The sequence below is a fragment of the Saccopteryx bilineata genome, chromosome 4 (genome assembly GCF_036850765.1).
Source record: "Saccopteryx bilineata isolate mSacBil1 chromosome 4, mSacBil1_pri_phased_curated, whole genome shotgun sequence".
In the NCBI taxonomy this organism is placed as follows: domain Eukaryota; kingdom Metazoa; phylum Chordata; class Mammalia; order Chiroptera; family Emballonuridae; genus Saccopteryx; species Saccopteryx bilineata.
In genome coordinates, this window is record NC_089493.1 from 180,792,395 (window position 1) to 180,807,993 (window position 15,599).

The window sequence follows — 15,599 nt, forward strand, 5'->3', positions numbered from 1 at the left end:
CTCTAGAGAGCCTCCAGAAAGGCCCCCAACCCTGCTGACATTTTGAGTTTAGCCCATTGAGATCTGTTTTGGACTTCTGAACTACAGAATGGTAAATAATAAATTTGTAAACCACAGAGTTTGTGATAATTTGTTACAGCAGCAACAGGAAACTAATACACAAACTATGTCCATTGTCTTCAGAACCCACATTTCAACCCCTTATGCTACATGCCTTATCTGTTGAATGGGCTAAATCAGGAACTCTGAAGATTAAACTCTAATCCTTCATATCATTTTGTGTCTAAGGTTTTTCAAATATCATTTTCAAACCATACAGCAAAGAATATGTGTATTTTTTTTTAACATATGCCTCTTAGTTTTGTGAATTTCGAAAGGATGTGGTTATGGCTTTTGACATCAGAGGAGAAGCTCAGCAGTGTTGACTGAACATTGATAGAAAGATAATGTTGGAGGCAAGTTGCCTTTGAACAACTCTCTCAACATCAACTGCCTCCCCATCGCATTCCTTGCCCTGAAGCTCTTTCCTTGGGTTGTGCTGAGGGGTGATGCCCAAGGTGCATCACTTTTCAAGAATTGGATCATGAACAACTTTATCCTCCTAGAAGAACAGCTCATCAAGAAATCCCAGCAAAAGAGAAGAACATCTCCCTCAAACTTTAAAGTCCGCTTCTTTGTTTTAACCAAAACTAGCCTGGCGTACTTTGAGGACCGTCATGGGGTATGTGAGAACTTTGTATTTGGGGTCTTTTAAAAATAGTATTTTCTCTTTAGACTGGGCTGAATCATGAAAATATACATGGAATAGAAAAAGGGCACTGGGAGCATAGACATGCTTGTTATAAACAACCTAAAAGGTACAGTAAGACTAAATCAGAAGAGAATGTGTAGAAAAGTCAAGAGATTGGGTGGCTTTATCAAGTGGCTTCAGTTCTAAAAACTACACAAGAGTAAATTGAATATCCATTAGCTTTTCTCCCCTTCAAGTTGGAGTTTAATGTTTAAATAATAATATTTCATGTGGCAAATGTTATGGTTGGATGGAATTTAAACTTAATTAGAAATATATTACATTTTATGAGACATAGATTAATAAAATATTAGCATTCATTGGGACCTGAGCAATGATCTTGCACAAGTTTCCTTAATGTCTACTGGGTGAAACTAGGACTTGGAATGGTGAAGTGGTTGGTTCAGTGTCAACATTTTTATGAATTGAATTTTATTTGTGTCAATGTTCATCACTCACCTGATATCGTGGAAAAATATTCTCAGGGCATTTAATTGTCTAAAATTTGCAAGGCACAGCGGTAAACCTTTTTATCCCTGAAAAAATTTTTCAGGAGACTAGAATTGTCATGCACAAAGTGTTACACAGTACAGACCAGTGGTTCTTATCCGGAAGCTTACAGCTACTTAACTAAGCCAGTCTTCTTAGAATATACCCAAAGACATTCTTGTATTCCATAACATTAATAATAATAAGAGCAACAGGAATTATCAAAACTATGTAGTTTGCTACAAAAAGCACTGGACAGGGGACCAGGAGACCAAACATGCCTTTCCTCTAGGTGAGTGAGTGTGGGCAAATGTCTCTCCCTACTGTGTCAGGTCCTTCCTTTGTAAAATGAAAGGACCAGAAAACCCACCAACAAATACTGCTTTCTTCTTTAAAAAAATTTTTGTTTCTGTGAAATAGCACTTGTTTAGCCCTTCTAGCAATTTTTTTAAAGCACTTTTGATTTGTTACTATTATCATTGTATTACTTTTCTGTCATGAAGAAAAGAGGGCAGGGGTTTTCACCTCTATTTTAACTGAAAGGGAAATAGCGTTAGGTGGTCACTGAGAGACAGAGAGGCTTCAAGGTCAGACTCAGTAGCTTTAGGCATGCGTTTGGGTTGTTTGACGTGTTCAATGAAATGGAGTCTTGAGCGAGGCCGGGCTGTTACAGAGTCTGTGGGTGCTGGCATTTTAAAGTTTCAGGTGAAACAGTACTGCTTCGTCCTTAGCAGTGAAAACATGTGCTCGTTTTCAGCAGATTCTTACGGATAACAACCAGCAATCAGAAAGCATATGGTGTTACTTCTGTGCAGGGCCCCTCGGGTAGATATACTCAGTAAGTATTTATTGACTAAATTAGGAGAGGGCCAGTAGGCAAGTTATGAACTTGGAAGAGTCATCATATCAAGCTGGGAAATCACTTGGCATTGGTCAATTTTTTTTCTTACTGTGAATGGGATATTAGAAGTTCTGGTTTCAGTATTGAAAGAGCAGTCATTTGTCTTTAAATATTTTTTTAAAGCTCATTTTACAGCTTTTAGCAATTTGTTGTTCTGACTCAACACAGCATCATCTCATTGAGTTAGTGCTCTTTATTTATGAGCAGCGCTGCTGCGTGTGAACTGGTTAGTTGCGAATTCAGGACAATATTATTTGCAAATAATCACACAATCAGATCGTCTTGATTCAAGATTGTCTTGATTGTAATTTTCATGAGGACACTGTTGTAAAATCACTCTGGAGAGAGAGAGACACTGATTTATTGTTCCACCCATCTATGCATTCATTGGTTGACTCCTGTATGTGCCCTGACTGGGATCAAACCCGCAACCGTGGCACATTGGAACAATGCTCCAACCGAGAACTTGGCCAGGGCATTACTTTCTTGATGTGGGCAAAATATTTCATCTCTTTAAGCCTCTGCTTCTTATTCGTAAAGAGTTCCAATACTATCTACCTCAAGGGATAGTGAGTATTTTATGAGAAAAATCTGTTATAAGCTTGGCACTGCAGTAGTACCATATCAATCTTCTGAAAGGCTGTCAGGAGAACTGGAAAGGTTTTCTTACTTTCATGACTCTGCACTTAGGAATCAAGCTTACTGTGCTCACCAGGGATGGAAGCCATCACCATTTACGTAGGACAAGATGAATCATCAAGGTCACCACTCCAGTTGCTGTCTAGATAAGAGTCACTACTCATGGACTCTTTCCTTTACCCTTCTAGCAACAGAAACAGCTCTTGTACCATGCAACCATCCTAAATTAAAAAGGGCAGGTAGGGAGTTGTCCCCTTTCCTTGTTTTTATGACATCCTATGACAACAGCTTCTGGTGTTAGATCTGTGTCAAAGACCAGCTCCACGATTTAAGAGCTGTGTGTCTTCATGTAAGTTGTTTAATGCTGTATGACCCTCTAGAAAGCTATTTACATTTTAAAAAATGATTAAACAGTTCTTCTTGATCATGTTTTCTTTGAATGAGATTCTGGAGGTCATCGTCATTTTAATAATAATAGTAATTAATATTTACTGAGCACATTTCAATCACTGTGCTAAATGTAGATTCTTTAATCTACTCTTTAAGGTCACCTTGTGAATTAGGCACTATTATTAGTCTAGTTTACAAATCAGGAAACTGAGACAAAGAGAGTATACATAACTTGCCTGACATTCCATATGTCTCCAGAGCCTAGATAACCTCCCTGATTAATGGAGTTTATTACTATTTGTAGTTGTTACTTGCAGGTAATTGGGGACGCTACTGGGTTATTACAGAGTGAGCTGTGCATTCTTGCTCTGAAGTTCTCAAAGTAAGAGCAGTCCTGGAAATCTGTAACCCATGCTGTCTGGTTCTTCTGCAATGAAGTATGTTATGAGCACTATCATTTCCACATAGACTGCAGAACAAATCTTTGCCTTCCGTCACTTCAGGGAGCCCTACTATGTGTTCACAAAGAAATGAAAGCCTTGCTAAGCTTTGCCTCCAAAGTTCCTCTAGAGTCTGTCCACTTCTCTCCATTTCCTACAGCCACCTTCCTCGTGACGACTGCCAACATGTCTCACCTGGGAGTGCTGCCACCTCCTCACGGTCTCCTTGTACCCGCTGTACCCCATGCCCCACTCCATTCTCCACACCATAGCCAGTGTGAGCATTTAACATGGTGACAGTGATCATGTCGTGACGCCCCTTATCAGCAGCTGACTTGTCTCTCTTTTGCCCTGAAAGTGGACACCAGAAACTGTAACATGATTTCCTCTGTCTCAGCTCATGTCTCTCTCTCACATCTTCCCAGGCTCCAACCACACAAGATATTTTCTATTTTAAAGCCTCCCCTTTAAATGTCACTTACCTGGAGACATCTTTCTTATTTTCCCTGAACTAGTCATCTCACTTTGTTAGGCTCTGCCATACAACACATACTCTTTCTTCGAAGCACATCCCAAAGTTGTAGTTACTCACTTATTAATATAACTCCTGTACTAATGTCACTCTCCCACCCCACCCTCAGTTAGATAATAAGTTTTATGAAGACTGGCACCCAATTTGCTAAAGATGGCACCACCAATGTTTAGGACAGTGGCTGACACATATCATCTATTCATTAATTACTTGTGGAAGGAATAAAAGGAGGGAAGAAAAGATGGAGAAGGAGCATGAGGTATAGATACAGTTGGAGAGGTTAGAGTTACACAAATGAACCCTAACAGAACCAGGCTCAATCAAAAAAGAGTAGAGAACAAAGCAAGTGATATAGGACTTTAAACAGGAAATTCCTGAGTGTAGGAATAAGTAAATAAGTCAACCTAGAGATAGCTGTTTATGGCTTAGCCTTGAACTGAGGGAGAGGAGAATCAGGAAGTTGGGATTTTAAGAGCTGGATCAGAGAGACCCATGTAGGAGCCAGGAGGTGGACCAATCCCCCCCATTTCAACTCTTTTTAAGAGAACCAAGCAACTGTATTATCTTTTTATCTTCCCACTTTGTCTTCCCCTTCCTTCCTTGCCTTTTACAGCTACATCCTTTGTATAGAATATTCTTAAAGCTACCTGAGCATTTTTGCTTGAGATGTTCATCAGTCACGGTCTCTCTCCATCTGGTTCCTACCTACACGATCGAGTTGCCTTCTAGCCGGGCTCTCGCTGACACCTGATGCTCTGTGCAGTCTATTATCCACACAAAACCTGGAATGAACACTTAAACTGATAAAGTAGATATTCTTTCCTACTTTAAAGCGTTCCACGGCTGTTTGGAGCATTTAAATAAACTTCATCATCTGTTAAGACCCTTCATCTTGTGGTCTCTAACTGCCTTTCTGATCTCATTTCATACCACACTTTGCCATATCCATCATGCTCCTATCCCATCTGACTCATTTCTGAGCCTTGGACACCCCAAGGTAATGCTCCCACCTGGGGCCCTATGCCAGCTCAGTACTAGGGTGAGCAAGGGAGAAGCACAGTTAACAGGGCGCTCACTCTCATTCACAGGGTCTTGACAGTTCAGGGTCTTTGCATTAGCTGTTCTCACTGTCAGGAACACCCCAGATTTTCACAGGGATGGTTCTTTATTGTTTCCCATCTCTTTAAATATTTCCCCAGGATCCTCTTTTTTTTTTTTTCTTTTAAAGCAATAGATAGGTCAATATATCAATATCTGCACTGAATTGTTGGGTCTGTTGATGCGCCTCCTTGTTTATCTTCTGTCTGTACATCCACTGGAAGGTGCTGCAAGGCTAGGGATCTTGGTGGTCTTGCTCATCACTGTATCATCAACACGACATGCGGGGGGGGGGGTGTCAGTAAATACTCAGTGGGTGAATGAAAGTCACACAACTCAAACTGGATTCAGAAGAACATCTGGGAGCTGAAGCTATGGGCCTGGTCTAGCCACACAAAGAAGAGTAAGAATCCAAAGCACAGTGCTTTTCAATTCAAGGCTGAACAGGTGCAGTTTTGGCCTTGAGTGCCTTAATGAAATTTCTTTGTTAATGGATCTTTGCCTGTGTGATGTGATGTAGATATTTTATGGAGATAGCCAGCTAGAGCATTTTTGTTTTGGAAGCAAATTCTCCTAAGTTAAAATTAGATTTGATTTTTACGGCTCAGGGACCAGTGTACCCATGAATGAGTTTCTTCAGGGAACAGAGGCCACAGAGCAATACTATAAATGTGAGGGCTTAGTTTCTGGCTCAGTCTGGGAGAAAGGTTTATGTAGAAAACACACGAGTCTCTTGAAGGGTGAGGTCCATAGACTATAAGGCACCCTCATATCTAACTTAGAAATGAACCCCACAGAAAACCATTTTAAAGTGCTTCTTAAATTTTCATTGGCCAAATAGAAAATTCTCATTCTCTTGTTTCCTTAACTAACCAGTAATAAATTCTTCTGCTCACCCATGAGTTATTAGACCTACTGAAGAAAGATCTACCAGGACCTAATTTTAATTCAGGTGTCAGTCTGGGTTTGCCTTCCTGACATTGGAGACCTCACTTAAAGTGACCCAGAGGAGGAAACAGAAGCTCTGAAATGGTGTTCCATGCATGTAAAATTTCCTTTTTGATCAAATGTCCACTTGGTTCTTTGAAGTTCACTAAAAATTGTCAGTATGTTAATAGAAATAAGGATCTAATCCCAAATCTTATGTTGCCATATAATCCCCTATTTACCTAAAGTTGTGTATAAGCAGGCTTCTCGCGATATTTAATATTTGTAAATTTCTAAATATAAGTTTATTTTTATTTTTAATTTTAAAAAGTCACAGGAATTACACCTATTTGTTATTTAAAAATTCAAATAGTATAGTATGCTCCCCCCCCAATTACATATATGGTGTCAAAGATTTTTATTTACTTATTTATGTTTCTTTAACACTATATCAAGGAAATATTTATGTTTTGATATATTTAGATTTATACATTTTCTTAGCAAACATTTCTTTCATACCTACGACGTGCCGGGCTCTGTGTTAGATGCTAGGATGGCAGAGGTTAATAATTGAGACAAGGTTACTAGCTGAGCCCTCAGAAGCTCACAGGCTTGTGGAGGAGACAGGCAACACACAATGCATGGGGCAGGCTGTGGTAGGCTCTGTGGAAGAACTAAGCTCTGGCTGGGGCTGGTTGAGAAGAAGGGTGGTCAGAGAAGGGACTTATATTTGACATTTGTGGGGACAGCAAATTATACAAGGGGCAAGAGTAGAAGCCAGGAAGCAGATTGAGGCTACCGCAGTGATCTAGATTGATGAATTCTTCTGATCTGTCAGGTAGTATTCAATGGGCAATTTTCTTTTTCTTTTTTTTTTCTTTTTTTTGGTTTTTTCTGATTTACTTATTTCACTCTGTATAATGTTATCAAGATCCCACCATTTTGTTATAAATGATCTGATGTCATCATTTCTTATGGCTGAGTAGTATACCATAGTATATATGTGCCACATCTTCTTTATCCAGTCTTCTATTTTTTTTTTTACAGTGATTAAGGCCTTTAAGCAAACTCTTGGCCAATACAGCAAGAATCCACGAAAGAGTAGTGTCCTTAACATGTTCACCAAGTCCAAGTTGGCACCAACACCATTCCAAATCCCTACAAATGCAACCCAACCCCAGTTCAGTCCATTAGGAGCTGTCACAAGGAACAGGAGTCCAGGAAAAGTCCACATCCAGGAAAAGTCCACATGGCACTGGAATTGTCAATGGGCAACTTTCTTACAGCATCCCTTTCCCTGGGGGCACTAGGTCCAGAATCATTCTACTCCACCTTTGAGTAGAAAAGTGCGTGGTAGCTAACTTGCCTCAGGACCATTATTGAGCTCAGACAGTCTATAGAAGCAAGGACTAAAAACAGGTTAGAATCAGGTTAAATCCACCTTGATTAAACTCAAAAGACAGAGCAGTGAACCGTCATATATTGTTTTTAAAGAAATAAATATAACAATTACAAAATGTTCTCCATAACTCCTTTGTCTAAAGACATCAATTTTAATAATTAAGTTAGTTCATTTCAGAGATACACCTATCTGTTTCATTTGTTTGAACAAATTGATGATTGTATCTATCATCTATTATTTGACATTTCAGGTTGTTCCTAGTTATAGGGAAAACACTGTAAAATAATAGTATGTCTAAAACAGTACTGTCCTTTTGTTAAATAAGCCCCTGAAGATAGAATACCGCACATGAGATGGTAGTGTCATAGTATAAGAACATGTATGGCTGCTATATCCTCTTCCAGAGAGACTGAAGCCATGCATGGGGCCACCCAAAGTTACCAGAACCACTAAGAAAAAACTGACAAACAAAAGAATCCATTGTTGTGGTAGTTTCCAAGCACACTATTTTTATAGGTTTTTTAATGTTATGGTAAAAGAGAGGGGAAATATACAATATTTTGTACATGGACAAGATGATTTGATTTAAAGTCACATATATGTAGATGAACCCACCACCTATAGTAGGATTTAAGGGGTGCTGAAAAGCCTCTTACTCTGCAAAACATCAGTCTCTCTACTTGACCATCTTTAGGGGTTCTGCAAGGTTCACATGAATGAGTTCTTTGGGTCAGATCATCAAGTGTCTTTATTAAGAAGCAAATGAAGTGCAGGAAGTTATCACACAAGCCATTTTTGACTGCTTTGTAGAAGTTCTAATTTTAGATAGGGCCAAAAGGACTGGAGGTATCAGACACACTGTCATTCTATAATTCTAGAAGAGTACAACGAGGTGGAGAGGCAACAACATGGCAGTTTACTAAGCTGAAGACCTGGCACTAATTAACTTGGGTGACCTTGGCCAATTCCTTATTCTATCTGAGATTTAGATTTCTTGTCCATAATATCAAGAGATTGGATTAGATCAGAGGTTTTCAAACTTCTTAAAGCACGAAAAACCTCTCTCAGTACAAAATATACATACATGTCCCTCCCATTCCCACATATGAAACAGGCACAAGTGGAAAGGCTCTGCTTGGAATGGGAACACCAGGACCCGATCCTCCTGGCCTGCTCCTTGAGCTTCCCCTTGATCTGCAGTAATCACCAAGGTGGCCTCCAATTCTACGACCTCAGCCTCCTCAGAGTGTAAACTGAATACGAGAAATGAAAAGATAAGAGCCACTTTAGAAAGTCGTTTCACCTTGAGGTGAAATATTTCACCTAAGAAGTTAGAAATTAATGGAATGATTTCTAAAGACACCTTCAGCTCAAAAAAGTGGAAACTGTGTGATTATAGCTCTCTCCAATGATACCATGAATTCACAAATGGACATGGAGATCAGCTAAACATAGAAGCCTTCCCATTTATATTAAGAGTGTTGCCTTAGCCCTACACATGTCTTCTGCTGCATACGTGGTCTTACCTGCTGTTCCCTCAATCAACCAACTAACAAATATGAACTGAGCATCCCTTCTGTGCAAGGAGTTATCTCCTGCAATACAATGAAATTGTTACTCATTTACATTCTTTGGCTACCAACTCTCCAGTGTTTCAGAAATACATACAAAAATACACCCTTTCAAACTCATTAAAAATCTCATATCACTATTGTGGAGAGAAAGAGAGCGTGGAAAGAGCACTCACAAGCCAGAGACACCAGAGGACAAAACGCACAGGCCACCTTGATGACCTGCTTTGCAGTGACACATAGCACTCAGTTCTCGCTCTGAGTTTCTGCAGAAGTCCTCTTTTCCCTGCCCACTTTTATAAGCAAATTTAAACAAACATGCTTTTTAAAGGCTAGCTCACTAATATCTTTATCAAATATGAACAAGGCTTGGAACTTATTTCTGAATTATTGCTTCGCTTCTAAGATAAATATACCCACAAAAGCACACAGAGTTATTTCATTCGAATCTATGAAAAAAAAAATGGCTATCACTCAGGGGCGATGTGAGAGGGCCTGTCGTGAACTTGAATCTCCACAGACACAGAAGAGCAGTGACAGCTACTGTCTGGCTGCTGCTTACTGCTAATGGGGACACGGGGTTACAAGGGCAGAGCTGCCTTACTCTGCACATCCGGCATTGGATGTGCACCCCTGACCCTTCTCCCCGAGACATTCGTTAAATTTGCATTGTGGTATGGTGTTTTAAAATTTTCTGACTGCTTTAAAATATTATTTTATTATTTCTGCTTTGTAAACGTATATGCTCACTATAAAAACTTCAGATATTATAGAAATCTATCACTTACGTTGCAAGAATCTGCCATGCTGCCACCCAGAAGGGAGAGCCCGGGTTAGCACCGTTCCTCCTTGTGCTGTTTCTTTGAGTTTTGCATAAACTAATATTTGATCATTTTTTTCTAACAGTGATATGATGCTTCATCTATTGCTCTAAACCTGCTTTTGACACTTAATGTATATATTATATTTCTGTCTCTCCATATACATCAATGTCCTGGCCATAGAGCCGGTGCAGAATGAATGGATCGTAACTAATCTAACCACTGGTCTTGATGGATATTCAAATTTCCTTAGTTTATTTTTTAAATAAATAATTTCACTGTGAACATCCTTTTTTTCTACATCTTTATATATTTTAAACAAACGCTTTTATAAGATCAATCCTAGAACAGAAGCATATTTATATATTTCACTTAGCTGTTTTTAAATACAATAAGAGAAACACAAGTTCTTGGTAAAATAGTGAATGGTACAAAAAGGTGTGAGGTGAGAAGAAAAGCTCTCCCTTCTACTTTCTACACCCAAAGCTCAGGGCCACTCCCATGAGTACCTGCTCCTGCTGGTTTCTTGTGAGAAAACACACTCATTCTTGTAACAGAGGATCACATATTACTCTCTAGACTGTATGAGAGTACAGATCTTTCTCTTTTCTTTCTTTCTTTCCTTCCTTCCCTCCCCTCCCTTTCCCTTTCCTTCCATTCCATTCCCTCCCTCCCTTCTTCCTTTTTTCTTCCTTCCTTCCTTCCTTTTTTCTTTCTCTTTATTAAATCCTTGCTTTTCCTTTGGGGTAGTCAGGGCACTACCACTGCCAAGATGGCAGACTTTAAGGGGAGCTAGAGTGTTTTCCCCACAGCACAACCACAGTGTAAAAAGCTGAGGTAAGGCAAGATGTTGACTCTAGTTTCTCTCTGACTGAAAGGTCTTGAGGAAAAAGAGGAAAGAAAAGAAGGCAAGTGTGGGATGGATGGTAGTTTCCTGGCTTTAAGTCAATCCAGGAGCCTCCAGATCTTTCCAGAAATCCAAAGTATAGTGGCGGTAGCTTCAGGTGAAGATGGGTGGCAAGGAAGGGCCCAGCAACAGCTAATTACAAATTATACTTGTGTTTTAGAAGATGCTGCTTTGTCTACGGAGACAGTAATAATCACATCTTATTGGTTATCACATAATGAGTTTGGGGCCCTCCTGCAGTGTGGGTCATAACCCTGAGCTGCAGCCATCCGCATCTCCTACTCCTGAAAAACGGAAAGAGCAGAGAAGAGCTAAGAGAGCTTAGCACAGGGAGCTGAAACAACTTGCTCAGTGTTATTTGTCCCAGGGATTCAAACCATGGCTTTTCTTCCGAGTCTCTGCTTTCCTTCCCTGCAGTATTGGGGTTCCCTTTATCATACAGACCGAAGGCTGAGGGAGCTAGGAGCCTGGGAAGGAACTTGTGGATTTCTTCCAGCATGTTTTGCAGAAGGGATGAGAACCAGAATCCAGGAAGACTCCTAAGAGCAATTTTAGAACTGATATTCTGCATTCTGCTACAAGTGCATCAACAATCCCCAAATCAGTCACTTAAGTTTCATCTCACACAACATCGGTTTTCATTTCAATTGTGTCATTGTGGGATTTCAGATTGGCACAATGGCTATGCTGCACCCCAGAAGAGGCCATGAGCAAAATGCTCAAAATGCCTTGTTCAAATCATCATCAGAAAGAGTTCCTAATCTTTTTTTTGTTTGTTTGTTTACAGAGACAGAGAGTCAGAGCAAGGGATAGACAGGGACAGACAGGAAAGAAGAGAGATGAAAAGCATCAATCATCAGTTTTTCATTGCGACACCTTAGTTGTTCATTGATTGCTTTCTCATATGTGCCTTGACTGGGGGGCCTTCAGCACAGACCGAGTAACCCCTTGCTCAAGCCAGTGACCTTGGGTCCAAGCTGGTGAGCTTTGCTCAAACCAGATGAGCCCACGCTCAAGCTGGCGACCTCGGAGTCTCGAATCTGGTCCTCCACATCCCAGTCCGACGCTCTATCCTCTGCACCACCGCCTGGTCAGGCAAGAGAGAGTTCCTAATCTTAAAGAAACTCTAACAAAGGCAGCATGTGGCTACATTTACAGTGTGATCCCGCAAAGTCTTAAATGCATAACTCCCTTTGAAAAATATTCTCTCTGCTGATGCCTGAAGTTCCACTATCAAAGTTTCCTCTGGGCTTAAGTCTTCTAATACCTGTTCTAATCCAAACTCCTCTGCAACAGCTAAGCATTAAGCTATCAGTACGTTAAGCCTTTGGTGAATGATAATTTGAGGAAAGCCTGGACAGGAGAGAGGGAAAGAAGGCAGAAAGCTAAAGTCCTCACATTGTACCAACATTGGAAAGACCATGAAATAGGCCTCCTTCATTGTTTTGCTGTGGTTTTACAAATAATTGGCAAAGTAAACAAATGATTCAGAAATGTTAAAATCACCAGTATCATCAGTTAAAAATTAATGCTGTCTTCCCAAATGGTGGTTCCTGGTTACATATTTGCCAGGAAAAAATAATCCCCAAAGAAAACGGCATAAAAAGACAAGAGAACAAGGTCTTGTTTTATGGGCAGCATTTGGAGAAGGAAAAGAAAGAAGAGAAAGTAACACCTGAATGATTGGTTTATCATATGAATGATTTTATTTTGTTAGTAAGTTTATGTCCTTTTAAGTCCTCTAAATTAACTGATGATTCAAAGATTGTCATTATTCCCACTTAAAAAAAAAACAAAACCACAAAGCAACTGAGAAGTTAAGACACTTGTCTCGGGTTGCACAGCTGGCCAGGCAGATGTGGGTCTTCTTGACTTAAAAGGTCTGTTTCTGTCCCCCTCTGCCTCACCAAAGCAGAAAGCTCAAATTCTGCTGTTTTTAAGAAGGGTAGAGATGCCCTCTTTCACGGTATCAGACATAAAACTCTTAGCCAAGGAGCCAGTGTTACGGAGCAAAAGGGAGCTATTATTCTGAGGAACAAGGTAAAAACACTCCCCCTTTGAAGCCCACTTGCATGACCAAATGGGGCAGAAACAAACCCCTATCAGGGCACAGTTTGCAGAAATCAGTCACTCTTTTGATTGTTCAGTGTTGGGTTGGGGAATGAAAGTCTCCTGTGGAAAGTTGGGGCATGTGCAAAGCCATGAAGCATACCCGTTAAGGCTCTGGATCAGAGTTGAGCTTGTGTGCTGCTCTTCCACATACGCCCCTCTGAACCTCAACTTCCTCACCTGTGAAGTGGGGATCATGATGAAATACGATAGCGCACTGAAAAACTGAAGCATAGGAGGCGCTCAAAAACATTACCGTCTTTTATTTATTTTTTCCTGCCTCTCTCTTTGAAAGTCACAATCTAAAATTCTATTTTATACAAAAGTTAACATGAAGAGAAAGGAGATTTAAAGCCACTTGCACACGCTTGCCTTTGTACAACTCTATGAGCATCAGCTTCTTGTTGGATTGAATTGGACGCACATCCGAAGTCCCAGGTAGGGCTTTGGAATGTGAGGACAGCTTTGAGCATGGGCAAGAAAGGAGACAAAGCCAAGTGAAATTCTGTGACTTTCCTCCTGAGTGATGCAGACAGAATAACAAGGAAGAATGAAGGCATGTTTAACTTAGTGTCTCTCTTTCTCTGGTGGCTTTTGTGTGGTTTCCTTGGAAGGTCTTACCCTGGCATTTTTCAGAAATAGCACAGTTGTTTGGGATGATTGCAGGCAATCACTGTTTCCCAGAGAAGGAACTATGTTTATCTCGCTGACCAGCTGTTCCCCTGAGCTCTGGGCAGGGGAAAGATACACTGGCCTGCTGTTTACCATGTATCAGACTTTATAAGATCCAAGGAGAATGACCTGAGGGCCTTTGGAGAGACTGGCCAAGAAGAATGGATGGGGGTGGGGGAGACCCGAGCATTCATTTGAGAATCAAGAATGAGTTTTGGCAGTGGAACATAAAATCCATCCAACAGAAGAGCAAATCAGAAAGCAAGCTCACCTGACAGGTAGTGAAGGCACAAACTTCTTTTAAAATCCATGTTTTAAGTCAGCGAGCATTAAACTATCAAAGAAGATCGTCCAAGTTCAGAGTAGAAGTCTTTCTTGGGAACCCTGAAGCCACACTGTCCAATCTTGAAGCTCTGTGTGGCTACTGAGTGCTTGAAATTCGTCAAATCCAAGTTGAGATGTGTTATAAAACACAGGATTGCAAAGACTTAGTGTAAAAAAAGTAATGTATCTCATTAATTTTTATGGTGATTACATGTGAATTTAGATATGTATTAGATTAAACAAAATATATTCTTAAAATTAATTCTACTTGTTTCTTTTTGCTTTTTCTAGTGTGGCTACTAGAAAATTTAGAATACCTATTTGGCTCACATTATGTTCCTATCAAACAGTGCTGCTTTAGAATTTCATATAGAATTTTCATCCCTATTCATGACTCCAGTGACTATGGACCTCTACCCCCAGCCTGGTTATGATGATCTCAGGTTACTGACAACCAACACTGACCCAGAACTTTCCTTCTCCAGCTCTTGCTGTTCACTCTACCAAGGACACGCCCCAGCCCCAGCCAGGCCTTCTCCTGTCCGGCTCCTTTTTCAACTTTCTGATCTTTTCTCAAATGCCAGCTCTGACCACAAGTTGATCATATCAACCTCTCCTATTGTCTGTATAGCACCTGTTGCCTTCCCAACCAGACTCAGAGCTCCATGAGAAAAATCTACTGGGTTTATCTCTCTATTTCCTGCCCTCAGAACAGTGCCCAGCTCCTAGCTGGCCAGCGATTAATATTTCCTCAATGGCTAGATGTGTTAGCCTTAAATCTGATTGAGACTCTTGGAAAGCACAGAACTTAGTGGGATCCAAGGACAAAAATGTCTGCAAATGGAGTCATCATATTACTGCCCTGAGCCTTTTGTTGTATTTCACTGGGTATGCTTCTAAGAAAATAACCCAACAGAGGTCAAAAAACAAGATAACCTCAAAGCTTAGCCTCCCTGTTTACCCATAGCGGCAGATGGTTGTTGAAAAGCCTGCCCCCTTGTCCCCTTCTGTTTTTGAAAAAACAGATTAAACATTCCAAAGACTGTGATTATGGGCAGGCTCAGGGCATGTATTTCTAGCTGCGGAAGACCCTAAGTGAAAAGATAGTCTGAATCCAAAGGGCATATGTTTTCAGAGGCTTTTATGGGGAGACTAAACTCTTCATACATCGCTAGATTACAAAGTGGTTGTAGACCACTGTGTGGAGCAGATGCTGGGTTTTCTTTGTATATATCCTATAAATGTGTGTGGGAAAGACAAATGCATTCCAAATGGCTAACCTTGACTACCTCAGGGTTGTGGAGAGAGGAGGATAATAAGACACTAGAAATATTTTCTTCATAGACTTCCATATTGTTTTATTTCTTGCAATGACCATGGATAGATTTTGTACTTTCAAAAATGAATCAAGTAGATTTTAGAAAGACTATTAAAAAGAAATACCAGAAATCTCTGTATTTGATAGGAGGTACTTCTCACTTCTTGACTTTTTTCATCTCAGTTCTGTGCCTCGGCTACTAAAGCACAAGCCTGCGACCCGTCTGGTTATCAGAAAACAGGAGGTAAAGACTGACTTTACTCCTGGAG

The 15,599-nt window shown here is 40.3% G+C and overlaps 1 protein-coding gene across 1 annotated transcript in view; it reads left to right on the forward strand.

Moving 5' to 3' along the window:
* The first annotated feature begins 457 nt into the window (after positions 1 to 457).
* Positions 458 to 15,599, forward strand: part of ITK (IL2 inducible T cell kinase) — a 54,873-nt gene continuing 39,731 nt past the window's right edge. The window contains exon 1 of the mRNA XM_066273128.1: positions 458 to 721. Coding sequence (XP_066129225.1) covers positions 584 to 721 — 138 coding nt within the window. The 5' untranslated portion in view covers positions 458 to 583. The remainder of the gene's footprint in view (positions 722 to 15,599) is intronic.